The sequence below is a fragment of the Dendropsophus ebraccatus genome, chromosome 6, assembly GCF_027789765.1.
Source record: "Dendropsophus ebraccatus isolate aDenEbr1 chromosome 6, aDenEbr1.pat, whole genome shotgun sequence".
Taxonomy (NCBI): Eukaryota; Metazoa; Chordata; class Amphibia; order Anura; family Hylidae; genus Dendropsophus; species Dendropsophus ebraccatus.
This window is the reverse complement of record NC_091459.1, coordinates 2449177-2463756: the sequence shown is the minus strand read 5'-3', so window position 1 is coordinate 2463756 and position 14580 is coordinate 2449177. Positions and strand designations below refer to the sequence as shown.

Genomic DNA, 14580 nt, shown 5'->3' with positions numbered 1-14580 from the left:
GTGTATTCAATTCAAAGACTTACTCCCCTTGAGTAAGAAAACAAAAAGAATGGAAGGCAGTTCCTATCAGTCTCTTAGGGCCCATTCACACAGAGCAAAAGAGGTGGAAATTCCAAGCGGAGTCCGCACCGCAGATTCTGCTTGAAATTCTGCATGTCCCATTGCTTCAATAGGATTTCTTGTGCGCCTTTCCTCTCCGTTTATATAATCGACATGTAAATTTTTTGAGCAGAGGCACGTGAGAAATCCCTTTGAAGCAAAGAGACAGGCAGAATTTCAAGTGGACTCCACTTGGAATTTCCGCCTCTTTTGCTCAGTGTGTCAGGAGATGTGTCTGCTCCATAATTACTCCATAGAGGGGTCGGTTGCAATACCACTATTCCTTATATTGCTTAAAATGTTAAAAAGCCTATTTCATCTTTATGCCTTGTGGATGTCATTTCATCTTAAACTTCCTTCACAGTATCAGCGATTTTGACCAGGGGTGCCCAAATTTTTGTATTCGATCAGTGCATGAAGGCTATAGGGGAGTAAAAGCTGGGTCTGTAAAGCCATGGTGATTGGTTTCTGTCTATATCTGTGACACGTATATACTGTACATTGATCGCTGTGTTTGGATGCAGTAGTATAATTGTATTTTCGGGATATAGAGACTTGTCTGACTCTGTGCTTTTGTTTTCCAGGCCTGTTTCTTTATCAGAACATTGTTTCAGACACTACTGCTATTATGTTGAATACAAAACCAAAATCTAGAATCCTGCCCCTTAATATCCTTTTGGATGGTGTGGAACAAGCAAATCAGAAAGATTCCTGGGATTATACAGGCGGACATCTGAACCATAACCATCTGTTTAAGCCAACAGTTCTAGAAAAGAGTTTCTGGACAGGTGGGAAAATGACACAGACGCCAACTGAAAAAGCTGAGAAAGTAAAAGATTCATTTATAAACTTTACTCTGAAGTCAAGTTCAGTAAAGGCAAACCCAAAAGCCAAGTCTTCTTGTGCAAGTTCTCCAATCATGAAACAAACCGGCCCATTTACACCAATAAACACTCCATTTGCCAATTCTGTTGTAGACACTCGGCCTCAAACAACGTGCCAAGAAAATCCAGAACACAAAGAATATACAAGATCACCGCTGAAGCAAAAAGAGCTTGATCTGCCCGAAATAAAGTTACTGAAGTTTGGCGGACCACCAGCATCCCTGGAGCGGGGGGAGCAATACCAGTTTCTCCCGGCCTACTTCACCGGTCTTACCAAATCTGACCAGTTCAATATGTTCTTACAGTTTGGCAGAGAAATTCCTCAAAAGCAAGACATATCCAAAGACTTCCACAAGAACGGGAGTGTTGAGTACCATGAGAAGAAGCTAATAAAGGTGGGAACACGAGGCTCCATAAAAAGAGCATATCATCTGACTCGTGAATACAAAGATATGTCGGGTGGAGGTGGGGGGATTCTTCTAGACAAACAAAAGTCTTGTGGGGATCAGCAAAAGGGCCCTGGCCTGTGACAGATTGGTAGATTTAGTATAAATTATCAGGAACTGGTGTAAATCAGGACAAAACAATCACTGAGCTCAGGGAGAGCAGCAAAAAAATCCAATGGAGTACTCAATGCAGAGTCTCCATTGATAAGTTACCCCCTAAAAAAAATTGAAAATGCAAAAACAGGGTCCGTGGAGTCTCGGTTACGAGTCTCAAAACACGGGAATAGACAGATATCTCTACAGGGAAGGACCCAGCCAAGGGGAGAGATCACCAAACCACCCTGATAAGTAGCCCCTTAAGTCCCACTTAGTTGCAAATATTAGGAAATACCAGGGTGGTCCCTTTAGCGTCAAAGCCTAACTCATTTGAAAGTATTACGACATGACAAGGGAAATCCCAAGGCCAGGTATCCATCCACAGAGAGCTGTTTCAGGGTATTTGCCCCTCATCAGTGTGGAGCAGGATTCTGGCTATCAGGAGGCAATGGACAGAAAACCAACAAAACACAACAATCACTGATCTCAGGGACATCAGCAAAAGAAAATCTAATGAAGTACTCACTCAAGAGTCTCCACTGATACATTGCCCCCTAAAAATTTTGAATATGCAAAAACAGGGTCTGTGGAACTTCAGTCATGAGTCTCAAAGCCTGAGAATAGCCAGATATCCCTTAAGGGAAGGAAACTAATTGCTAAGGGGCGCTTCCCAGTGAGATCAGCAAAGCACCCTGATACGTAAATCATGTCTAAAGCGAGCCGGCACTGCCAGACTCCTGAAAGCTCCACACCACTAGGATAGGGTCTTACACAAATGGTGGCGCACAATCGTCCAGAAACAAATTGACTTAAATGTGATATTAAGAAAAATCCGCAGCACTCACTGATCCTTGAGGCACACGACTGTTTCACAGCTTCCTCATGGCCATAGTGACTACATAGTTACCATCTTGTACCTGCAAAAAATACTTTTCACAAGGATCGGTGAATGCTGAAGATTGTTCTTCATCTTGCATTTATGGATAAAATATATACCAGCAGTACACAGCACATTGTATAGAGCAGCCAGGCCGTGCGAACGATGCCTGTACCGTTCATGGGGCCATTTAAAGAAGGGAAACTGACAGCAGGGATATACATATTTCCAGATACCATTAGCAGTGCATTCTTACCATCAGCAATGTCTACTTACCATCAGCAGTATATACTTACCACCAGCAATGTGTACTTACCATGAGCAGTGTGTACTTACCATCAGCAGTATATACTTACCATCAGCAATGTGTGCTTACCATCAGCAATGTGTACTTACCATGAGCAGTGTGTACTTACCATCAGCAGTATATACTTACCATGAGCAGTGTGTACTTACCATCAGCAGTGTGTACTTACCATCAGCAGTGTATACTTACCATCAGCAGTGTATACTTATCATCAGCAGTGTGTACTTACCATCAGCAGTATATACTTACCATCAGCGCTGCTGTGATCCCGCACCTGATTCTGCAGCACTTTACATTGTCAGCATTTTACATTGACCCTTAAAACACCATTTATGATAGGGGAAAGAATTGTGTCTTTTATTAATTATAGTGTTTTTTTCACCTTTATATTTATTTAAATTTTTCTTTTTACTGTCCCACTAGGCAATCTCTATATAACAGGTATAATACACTGCAGTACAGATCTGTACTGCAGTGTATTATGCCTGTCAGTGCTCCATTGCCAGGCATTACTGATCAGAATGTCTTAGGGAAGAGCCTAATAGGCCTCCCTAGCCGGGAAACTGGGATTTCTTCTTCTTCTTTCTGGGGTGCCGATGGAGGGCGGAGGGAGTCAGTGTGACCGCAGCATTTAAAGGGCTTACTGTCATTTGCGGCTGTGACACCTTGCTGCCCCTAAGGCCATGCTATCACCAGGGTGTAACTGCGCTCTGCTAAACTGTAAGGAAGCGCTTAAAACTGAGAAATAAAATCTAATTATTTCCTGTTTTGTTATTGGTGATTTAGGAACTTCTAAGCATTGCCCACATTAGGCCGCCACATTTTGCCCGTCTACAGATCTTCAGTGAAAGTTTTGTAAAAATCTGCAAAGATTCTTCTGTTTTTGGAAATATTCTAGATAAAATTAAGGTAGGTTATTTATCTATCTCCTATCTATCTATCTATCTATCTATCTATCTATCTCCTATCTATCTCCTATCTATCTATCTATCTATCTATCTCCTATCTATCTATCTATCTATCTATCTATCTATCTATCTATCTATCTATCTCCTATCTATCTATCTATCTATCTATCTATCTATCTATCTATCTATCTCCTATCTATCTATATATCTCCTATCTATCTATCTATCTGTCTCCTATCTATCTATCTCCTATCTATCTATCTATCTATCTATCTATCTATCTATCTATCTATCTATCTATATCTATCTATCTCCTATCTATCTATCTCCTATCTATCTATCTCCTATCTATCTATCTATCTACTATCTATCTCCTATCTATCTATCTATCTATCTATCTATCTATCTATCTATCTCCTATCTATCTCCTATCTATCTATCTATCTCCTATCTATCTATCTCCTATCTATCTATCTATCTCCTATCTATCTATCTATCTCCTATCTATCTATCTATCTATCTCCTATCTATCTATCTATCTATCTATCTATCTCCTATCTATCTATCTATCTCCTATCTATCTATCTCCTATCTATCTATCTATCTATCTATCTATCTATCTATCTCCTATCTATCTATCTATCTATCTATCTATCTATCTATCTATCTATCTCCTATCTATCTATCTATCTATCTATCTCCTATCTATCTATCTCCTATCTATCTATCTCCTATCTATCTATCTCCTATCTATCTATCTCCTATCTATCTATCTATCTATCTATCTCCTATCTATCTATCTATCTATCTATCTATCTATCTATCTCCTATCTATCTATCTATCTCCTATCTATCTATCTATCTATCTATCTATCTATCTATCTATCTATCTCCTATCTATCTATCTCCTATCTATCTATCTATCTCCTATCTATCATCTATCTATCTATCTATCTATCTATCTCCTATCTATCTATCTCCTATCTATCTATCTCCTATCTATCTCCTATCTATCTCCTATCTATCTATCTATCTATCTATCTATCTATCTCCTATCTATCTATCTATCTATCTATCTATCTCCTATCTATTATCTATCTATCTATCTATCTATCTATCTATCTATCTATCTATCTATCTATCTATCTCCTATCTATCTATCTATCTATCTCCTATCTATCTATCTCCTATCTATCTATCTCCTATCTATCTATCTATCTCCTATCTATCTATCTATCTATCTATCTATCTATCTATCTATCTATCTATCTATCTATCTATCTATCTATCTCCTATCTATCTATCTCCTATCTATCTATCTCCTATCTATCTATCCCCTATCTATCTATCTATCTATCTATCTATCTTCTATCTATCTATCTATCTATCTATCTATCTATCTATCTATCTATCTATCTCCTATCTATATACAGATAATAGTTCCATCATAGACATGGCTACAAGATTCGGTTAGCTCTGTATTCCCTCTGTTTCTCTCTATTCTATAAGTTTTTCATGTATAACCTCACAAAAAGTCACTTTCAAAACAAAAGTAAATCTCATTAAACAGTCGCATGTAGCAGATGGATGAAGCGAGTGTCTTACATAATAATGTCAGAAATAATACATAATGGAACAGGAACATGAAGAAAGTAAAAATCCGACATCGGGAGGAATGTAGAAAAGACGAGACGTGAAGTCTGCATTGTAACAGGACAAAGAATTGGAGATTGTAAAGGAAAGTGAGTAAGATAGAGAAGACCCCGGCAGAAGTCCAGAGCCTATCGATACAGACCAGGAAATAAGAAGACTGACAGCAATCATACATGGGCGGATACATCCATAGGCAGATACATACACGGGCAGGTACATACACTGGCAGATACATACACGGGCGGATACATACACGGGCGGATACATACACGGGCGGATACATACACTGGCAGATACATACAGGGGCGGATACATACACGGGCTGATACACGGATGGATACATACACAGGCAGATACATACACGGGCAGATACATACAGGGGCGGATACATACACGGGCTGATACACACACGGACGGATACATACACAGGCAGATACATACACGGGCAGATACATGCACTGGCAGATACACACGGGCAGATACATACACTGGCAGATACACACACGGGCAGATACATACATGGGCGGATACATACACTGGCAGATACACACACGGGCAGATACATACACAGACAGATACATACAGGGGTGGATACATACACGGGCAGATACATCCATGGGCGGATACATACACTGGCAGATACACACACGGGCAGATACATACACTGGCAGATACACACACGGGCAGATACATACATGGGCGGATACATACACGGGCGGATACACACACGGGCAGATACATACAAGGGCAGATACATACACGGGCAGATACGTACACTGGCAGATACGTACACTGGCAGATACATCCATGGGCAGATACATACACTGGCAGATACACACACGGGCAGATACATACACTGGCAGATACACACACGGGCGGATACATACACTGGCAGATACACACACGGGCAGATACATACACAGACAGATACATACAGGGGTGGATACATACACGGGCTGATACACGGATGGATACATACACAGGCAGATACATACACGGGCAGATACATACAGGGGCGGATACATACACGGGCTGATACACACACGGACGGATACATACACAGGCAGATACATACACGGGCAGATACATGCACTGGCAGATACACACGGGCAGATACATACACTGGCAGATACACACACGGGCAGATACATACATGGGCGGATACATACACTGGCAGATACACACACGGGCAGATACATACACAGACAGATACATACAGGGGTGGATACATACACGGGCAGATACATCCATGGGCGGATACATACACTGGCAGATACACACACGGGCAGATACATACACTGGCAGATACACACACGGGCAGATACATACATGGGCGGATACATACACGGGCGGATACACACACGGGCAGATACATACAAGGGCAGATACATACACGGGCAGATACGTACACTGGCAGATACGTACACTGGCAGATACATCCATGGGCAGATACATACACTGGCAGATACACACACGGGCAGATACATACACTGGCAGATACACACACGGGCGGATACATACACTGGCAGATACACACACGGGCAGATACATACACAGACAGATACATACAGGGGTGGATACATACCTTAACTAGCAGAGCACCTATCTGACTGATCAATGCTATTCACTGTGAATTCCTGACTTTGTCTCAGGCTAGGGGAGGGGGATGGGTACTTGCTCATTTAATCTTTTGCCATTCTGGGGATATGTAGGATCGGGCACCATCTTGGGGCTGTGACGTGTACATTGTGACGTCTTCTTGATGGGCCTGGTCATAGCATCAGGGTTTGTAAAAGGATAGGAGGCCTCCTTTTCTCCGACAGCATGGATCTGGATATTGTATATCCCTGCCGCCAGTTTTCAGATACTAAGCAGACATCCTATAGGTACCTCTGGCCTTGTCTCTGTGATCTCACGTCTTTGGGAAAATGATCCTCATTACGGGCTGTCTGCACCCGCCTCACTCTGTCTCCAGGCTGCCCCCGCCTCCGTCTCATCTACCACTGCTGGGATATCAGGGCGATGGTGGGAGATCGGGCGCATGATGACAGGATCACATATCAGAGATGGGGGATCCCATAGACAAGCCCGAGGTACCTACATGTCTGCTGTTCTGCTAATCTCACATTGGATACCTCGAAATAAAGACTGAATTTAAAAAAAAATATATATGGAAGGGTGAGTGCCCCTCTTTATCCGTGTTATACTGTTTCAAAATTGGGAATTGCTTTTTGTAGGAGAGCAGATCATTAACACCCCTTTAGTGGAATGCACTGTACCCCTATTTTGGTAAGGATAAGAGGGTGAATGCTTAGGGAGGGTGAGTGCCGACCTTTCATCTGGAGAAATTGGTTTGAAATCTATTATGAATTTACTTCTGAATAGGCTTCTTAGCCCCCCACTCTGTGCTCCCTTCTCCAGCATGTGGCCCGGTGCACAGACTGACAGAGTTATGGAGATGCAGCAGTAAGCTTTGTCTCATACGGCACAGTTATATGTGATGGACGAGCGCTGCGATTCCTGTTCTGGTGCTATATTTATAATAGATGTACATTAGAGACATGGCCACCGTGCACAGTGCTGCACAATAGTTATTTAAAAAAAACAGTGGAGATACACATTAAAGGGAACCAATCAATGCCATTGTGGTGATATGGTTCCCGGCAATATAGATCTATTGTGCAGCTTGTGGAGCATATACCAGTCGCAGCTGCAGCAGTAGCTTTACGAGGGGGGGAAAGATGTTTTATGACACTGCGAGAGGCCAGGAGAGGGGCGGCAACTAGTCATCTGGGCAGAGAGCCACCTCTAGTTACCACTCTCACCTTGTCAGGGTGCAGGTAGGGGATGATTGACAGGCGCAGAGACCCATTAGTGGCCTCTCTGCCTGTCAATCAATCATCCTTGCACTGTGCGCTGACAGAGAGTGGTGACTAGTCACAGGCAGCTCTTCGCCCAGATGACTAGTTGCCGCCTCTCTCCCGGCCTCGTGCAGTGTAAGAAAACATCTTTTTCCCTTTTGTAAAGCTACTGCAGCAGCCCTGACTGGTATATGCTGCACAATAGAGCCATACTCCGCTGCCGGGAACCAGGATAATCGTCCTGATTGGTTCCCTTTAAGCGCTGCATGCCCATCACTCTTTTCCCAGTTGATAGTGTCTCTCCCAGCCACCTGCAGCAGGTCCCGTACACAGCAAGTGATCGTACATGATGGAGCTCAATAGCAGCAGGTATCAGGAATTAAGCTCAGAAATATTTTCCACTTTATCTTACATTTGACTTACTATTATTTTCACATTGGATTTAGGCCGCCTATGACGGATATGTTGGCTTCTTGCTGGATGCTCAGTGTTCACCACAACATGAGGTAATACCCCCCAGTCCTTATGTGCAACAGAAAACAGAAGAGACAAACAAGGAAGTCACACGTTTTTATCTGTCTGTTTTCTGGAGCATTTTGCATTATTTTTTCTGACCAACTTTTTAGACACATTTCATGGTCTTTCTTTGTGATTTTTTACTATTCTCTGCAATATTAGATTTATGGTTTAGGTGTTGTGGAAACATTTTATTGTATGAAACTTGATGTTTAATGTTGATGTTAAAGTGTCCTTGTGGTTATAACTTTTGAAATCTAAATCAGCAGGGCATGTGAAGTAAAGCATGTCTGCATATTAATTATTATATTTCAGTTCTTATGCTTTATAACAAAGCTATACTTACTGTATCCAGGTCCAGTCTCCTGATGGCAGCTATATAACAGCTATACTTACTGTATCCAGGTCCAGTCTCCTGATGGCAGCTATATAACAGCTATACTTACTGTATCCAGGTCCAGTCTCCTGAAGGCTGCTATATAACAGCTATACTTACTATATCCAGGTCCAGTCTCCAGAAGGCTGCTATATAACAGCTATATTACTGTATACAGGTCCAGTCTCCTGAAGGCTGCTATATAACAGCTATATTTACTGTATTCAGGTCCAGTCTCCTGAAGGCAGCTATATAACAGCTATACCTACCGTATCCAGGTCCAGTCTCCTGATGGCTGCTATATAACAGCTATACTTACTGTATCCAGGTCCAGTCTCCTGATGGCAGCTATATAACAGCTATACTTACTGTATCCAGGTCCAGTCTCCTGAAGGCGGCTATATAACAGCTATACTTACTGTATCCAGGTCCAGTCTCCTGAAGGCTGCTATATAACAGCTATACTTACTGTATACAGGTCTGGTCTCCTGAAGGCGGCTATATAACAGCTATACTTACTGTATCCAGGTCCAGTCTCCTGAGGGCTGCTATATAACAGCTATACTTACTGTATCCAGGTCCAGTCTCCTGATGGCAGCTATATAACAGCTATACTTACTGTATACAGGTCTGGTCTCCTGAAGGCGGCTATATAACAGCTATACTTACTGTATCCAGGTCCAGTCTCCTGAGGGCTGCTATATAACATCTATACTTACTGTATCCAGGTCCAGTCTCCTGAAGGCAGCTATATAATAGCTATACTTACTGTATCCAGGTCCAGTCTCCTGAAGGCTGCTATATAACAGCTATACTTACTGTATCCAGGTCCAGTCTCCTGAAGGCAGCTATATAACAGCTATACTTACTGTATACAGGTCCAGTCTCCTGAAGGCTGCTATATAACAGCTGTACTTACTGTATCCAGGTCCAGTCTCCTGAAGGCTGCTATATAACAGCTGTACTTACTGTATACAGGTCCAGTCTCCTGAAGGCAGCTATATAACAGCTATACTTACTGTATCCAGGTCCAGTCTCCTGAAGGCAGCTATATAACAGCTATACTTACTGTATCCAGGTCCAGTCTCCTGAAGGCAGCTATATAACAGCTATATTACTGTATCCAGGTCCAGTCCCCTTAAGGCAGCTATATAACAGCTATACTTACTGTATCCAGGTCCAGTCTCCTGAAGGCTGCTATATACAGCTATACTTACTGTATCCAGGTCCAGTCTCCTGAAGGCTGCTATATAACAGCTATACTTACTGTATCCAGGTCCAGTCTACTGAAGGCTGCTATATACAGCTATACTTACTGTATCCAGGTCCAGTCTCCTGAAGGTAGCTATATAACAGCTATACTTACTGTATCCAGGTCCAGTCTCCTGAAGGCTGCTATATACAGCTATACTTACTGTATCCAGGTCCAGTCTCCTGAAGGCTGCTATATACAGCTATACTTACTGTATCCAGGTCCAGTCTCCTGAAGGCTGCTATATAACAGCTATACTTACTGTATCCAGGTCCAGACTCCTGAAGACATGCTATATAGTAGCTAGACTTACCTTACCTATACTTATTTTTTTTTTAAATAATAAGAAATTGAAGATTTTGAAAATTATATTAACAGTGCCCATTTAAAATTCACAAAAAAGGGCAAAAATTATGCAACGTCATAGTACATCACGGGGCAATGTGCTGAATTTCGCAGAGGTGAAAGCAACATTTGGGAAAAATTGGAAGGTAGAAAGGGGGGGGGGGGGGGAATTTGCTAATTAACCTGTTACATCCCCTTTAAATTCTGTTGTTACATTTTAGGTTCTAATATCTGAAATTGCCGGCATGAAGAAACGACCTGTGAAAACGGAGGATGTAGAGGAGGTCATGCAGAATGTGAGAGGACTTGAGGACAAGGCTTTTATTGCTTTAGAGCGCAACGACCAGTGAGTAGCAATGTGACATTTTACAAGTCAGAAGCAATTTTCTCGTTCTGTCATTTTTCCACCTCATCGGAATCACTCTGAGATCATCTGCAGAATAAAATCATTGTGACAGATTGATCTGCTTGGAGATTTTGCCAGGAATCTGAGATTTCTTAACATCTGATTATCTCGCTAAGTTTACAGTATGTGCGGCCAGACGACAGCTGCTAAGATAAATAATCATGGAACGTCCAATCTAACGGGGCCGCATGTTCATCATCCAAATATTCTGTAGCTGGCGAGAGGTCAGAGGATTGCCAACAAAGAATTAACAGGATGGGGAGATGGTTTTAATGTGTAATTCAGCTTATTCTGTCCTGCCATATTCAGCTCGGCATCACTGCATCCCGCTGGGGAGGAGGATGGGGCAGGGGAAGTAACAGTGGGATGCAGTGATGCCAAGCTGATTAAGCCAGGTGAGAATACCCCTTTAAGCTGTCTTGTAGCTAAAGTACTCTACCCATACTATTAATGCTATGTTCTTCTGCATAAGGGCCTTTAAAAATGCGTGTAAAATTTTTCTATTCTGATCCTTACATTACTTTTATTTTATGGTAATTTTTTGGGCCAGGATATGGACTTTTTATCGGTATATTGCTTGCATGTGTATATATATATATATATATATATATATATATATATATATATATGTATAAAACTTTTTTGATCCCTTTTTTATTCAGATTTTTTCTGGATGTGATTTGACCAAAAATTAGCAATTCAATTTTTTTTGCACTTACGCCGTTTATCGTTCGAAATCAGGAAAATGATAATTTACTAGTTCAGACGATTACACACGCCACAATAGCAATTTTTCTAAAATTATTTTTTTAATAAAAAAATGGGAAAAGGGGGGGTGATTTAAATTTTTCATACGTGATTGGATTTTTTATTTATAAAAAAAAAAACAACTTTTTTTTTGTACTCTTTTGTTTGTTATTGCCCCAGGGGCCTCCTATGATTGTTTATAGGTATCAATGCAGTACATATGTTATTGGCGATCGATTACTAAGGGTTGCTGAAGCCCATTGTAAATAATTACTGAGCCCAGATTAGCGTCATAGAAGCAATAAGGCCCAGCCCAGCTAGTATGCCTGGTCAGCCTCTCCTGATCCCATCGGGGGAATAGGCTACCTGAGGAGCGGGTCACAGCAGCAATAGCTGAAAGCTTTATAAAAGGCTTAGATGATTTCTTAGAACATAGTAACATTAATACATATATAAATGACTAGAATTCTTGTGTTAAAAGTCCTTTTATCCCTCGTGCCCCCGTGTACCTCAATGGTCATAAGACGTTACTAACTAAAAAGGTGCAGAAAATATTAATAAACTAAAGATTTTTTTTTTGCTGTAATCTCTTCTTGCTTCATATCTTTAGACTTCGAAATGATTTGAAGACTGAGCTGAACAATTCCTTCCCTGAGATGGTGTCTGACATCAGTAAGTCTGATAGATATATACTGTATATAATGCACAATATCCACTTTCTTGCAGGAAAGCATTGGTGTTATGGAGCCCGTTGGTTCTTTACAGAGAGCAAATGCCAGTTTTTTAGTTAGTTTAGTTAGTTAGTTTAGTTTAGTTAGTTAGTCTAATAAAGGGGTAGTCTCCACAGGTGAATTACATGCTAAATCATCCCCCTCCCAGAGACTAACAGTTCATTCCATACAGGTCATTACTAGAGATGAGCGAACCTGGAGCAGCTGGAGTCCATCCGAACCCGATCGTTCGGCATGTGATTAGCGGTGGCTGCTGAAGTTGGATAAAGCCCTAAGGCTATGTGGAACATGGATATAGTCATTGGCCGTATCCATGTTTTCCAGACAACCTTACAGCTTTATCCAAGTTCAGCAGCCCCAGCTAATCAAATGCCGAACGTTCGGATGGACTCGAACCCGAACCCGCTTCGCTCATCTCTAGTCATTACCTTTTCTGTCTCCTTCCTCCCCCCAGAAACCTGTATAAGAGCTGTTCTCTCCATCTCCCCTGCCATTCAGTTTAGTGGTCAGTTACTCTTTGGAAGGAAAATGATTTAAAGTGAAGAACAACAACTTGCTTTAAAGCAGTACTCCAAGAAAAAAGTATTTTACTTCTTTATAAAAATCTACAGTCTTTTAGTACTTATCAGCTGCTGTACATCCTTCAGGAAGTGGTGTATTCTCTCCAGTCTTCCAGTACTTATCAGCTGCTGTATGTCCTGCAGGAAGTGGTGTATTCTTTCCAGTCTGACACAGTGCTCTCTGCTGCCACCTCTGTCCATGTCAGGAACTGTCCAGAGCAGCAGCAAATCCCCATAGAAAACCTCTCCTGCTCTGGACAGTTCCTGACATGGACAGAGGTGGCAGCAGAGAGCACTGTGTCAGACTGGAAAGAATACACCACTTCCTGCAGGACATACAGCAGGTAATAAGTACTGGAAGACTAAAGAGAATACACCACTTCCTGGTGCCCTTTTAAGAGGAATTTTTTCATCAGTGCGGCTCTGTTTGCTGGTTGTCAGCTGACCTATAGCCGTCCACTACACACTATTTGGATCTTTTCCAGCGGTCACTTCCACAACTGGTTTGTGCTTATGGTGACTTAATAATAATAATAACCGATTTACAAGGATTCAGAATTGGTAAAGTTCTTCCTTCCTCGCAGCAGTCTCACTTTCTGGCTCAATATGATTTCTTCTTTGCCTCTGTAGCTCCTCAGTTACCTTCTAGGACCAGCGATCCATCCGGTGAGCGGCGTCATATAAGTCAGGTGGAGGAATTAGTAACAAAGAGAAGTGACGTACTAAAAGCCCTGACAGAAGTGAACGGCTTGGAGGAAGAGATTAGAAAGAGCCTAACCCATGCTGTAAATGCGGAGGCTACAGAGCAGTATATCAGCGATATACAGGTAACTGAACCGCTGCTGTATAATCACCGGACCACTAATGTCCTTGTCCTGTGCTAATAGGCCACTATGGGAGGTAAGCAAAGGGAACAGGAGCGTTTGTTTCTGACAGGTGTCCCTGCCCCTTAGATGTTTCCCACCAACATCTATGGCACCTGCTACAGTCTTAGCATTGTGGCATTGTTGCATTCCTCTACTGCCTGCTTCTGTCCAACCAGTGCTGACTGGGTCAAATGGTAAAACCCAACTGGGATCCCCACCAAACTCTCCTGCTGCCACTTCCTAGATAGACTGGTCTTATAGACGCCCAGACAATCATGACAGCGGGACAGCACTGTGATTGGCTGAGTGGGCTGTCACTGCCGAGACCTGTCCATCTAGGAAGTGGCAGCAGGAGCGCTCAGATACCGCAGGAGAACCCCAGGGGGAGTGCAGTTAGGTAAGAACAGGCTCTTTATAATCTATTTAAAGAGGATGTACCATCAGGTACATCCTCTTTAATCTGACCCAGGGATAGAACAGCGCCGTCACGGGGAAGCCGATGCCGCGGTCTGTTTTTTTGAACTGCGGCGTTGTTGTATGCATGTTTCCCGGGCTGGAGCTGAAGGACAGGAGGCCGGCCGGCCCCCAGTGGGAGGGAATTCCATTCCCTCTATGACGCGGCTTCATTAGAATCAATAGAGCCGCGTCAC

The 14580-nt window shown here is 42.3% G+C and overlaps 1 protein-coding gene across 4 annotated transcripts in view; it reads left to right on the top strand.

Moving 5' to 3' along the window:
* The window catches only part of C6H6orf118 (chromosome 6 C6orf118 homolog), a 45501-nt gene that overhangs the window by 25684 nt on the left and 5237 nt on the right, over positions 1 to 14580 (top strand). For 3 of the 4 annotated variants that reach the window (XM_069974379.1, XM_069974382.1, XM_069974381.1), the window contains exons 2-7: positions 684 to 1378; positions 3496 to 3618; positions 8578 to 8637; positions 10842 to 10966; positions 12384 to 12445; positions 13695 to 13891. In XM_069974379.1, the coding sequence (XP_069830480.1) occupies positions 684 to 1378; positions 3496 to 3618; positions 8578 to 8637; positions 10842 to 10966; positions 12384 to 12445; positions 13695 to 13891 (1262 nt within the window). The remainder of the gene's footprint in view (positions 1 to 683; positions 1379 to 3495; positions 3619 to 8577; positions 8638 to 10841; positions 10967 to 12383; positions 12446 to 13694; positions 13892 to 14580) is intronic. The other variant, XM_069974383.1, reaches the window with a different exon arrangement.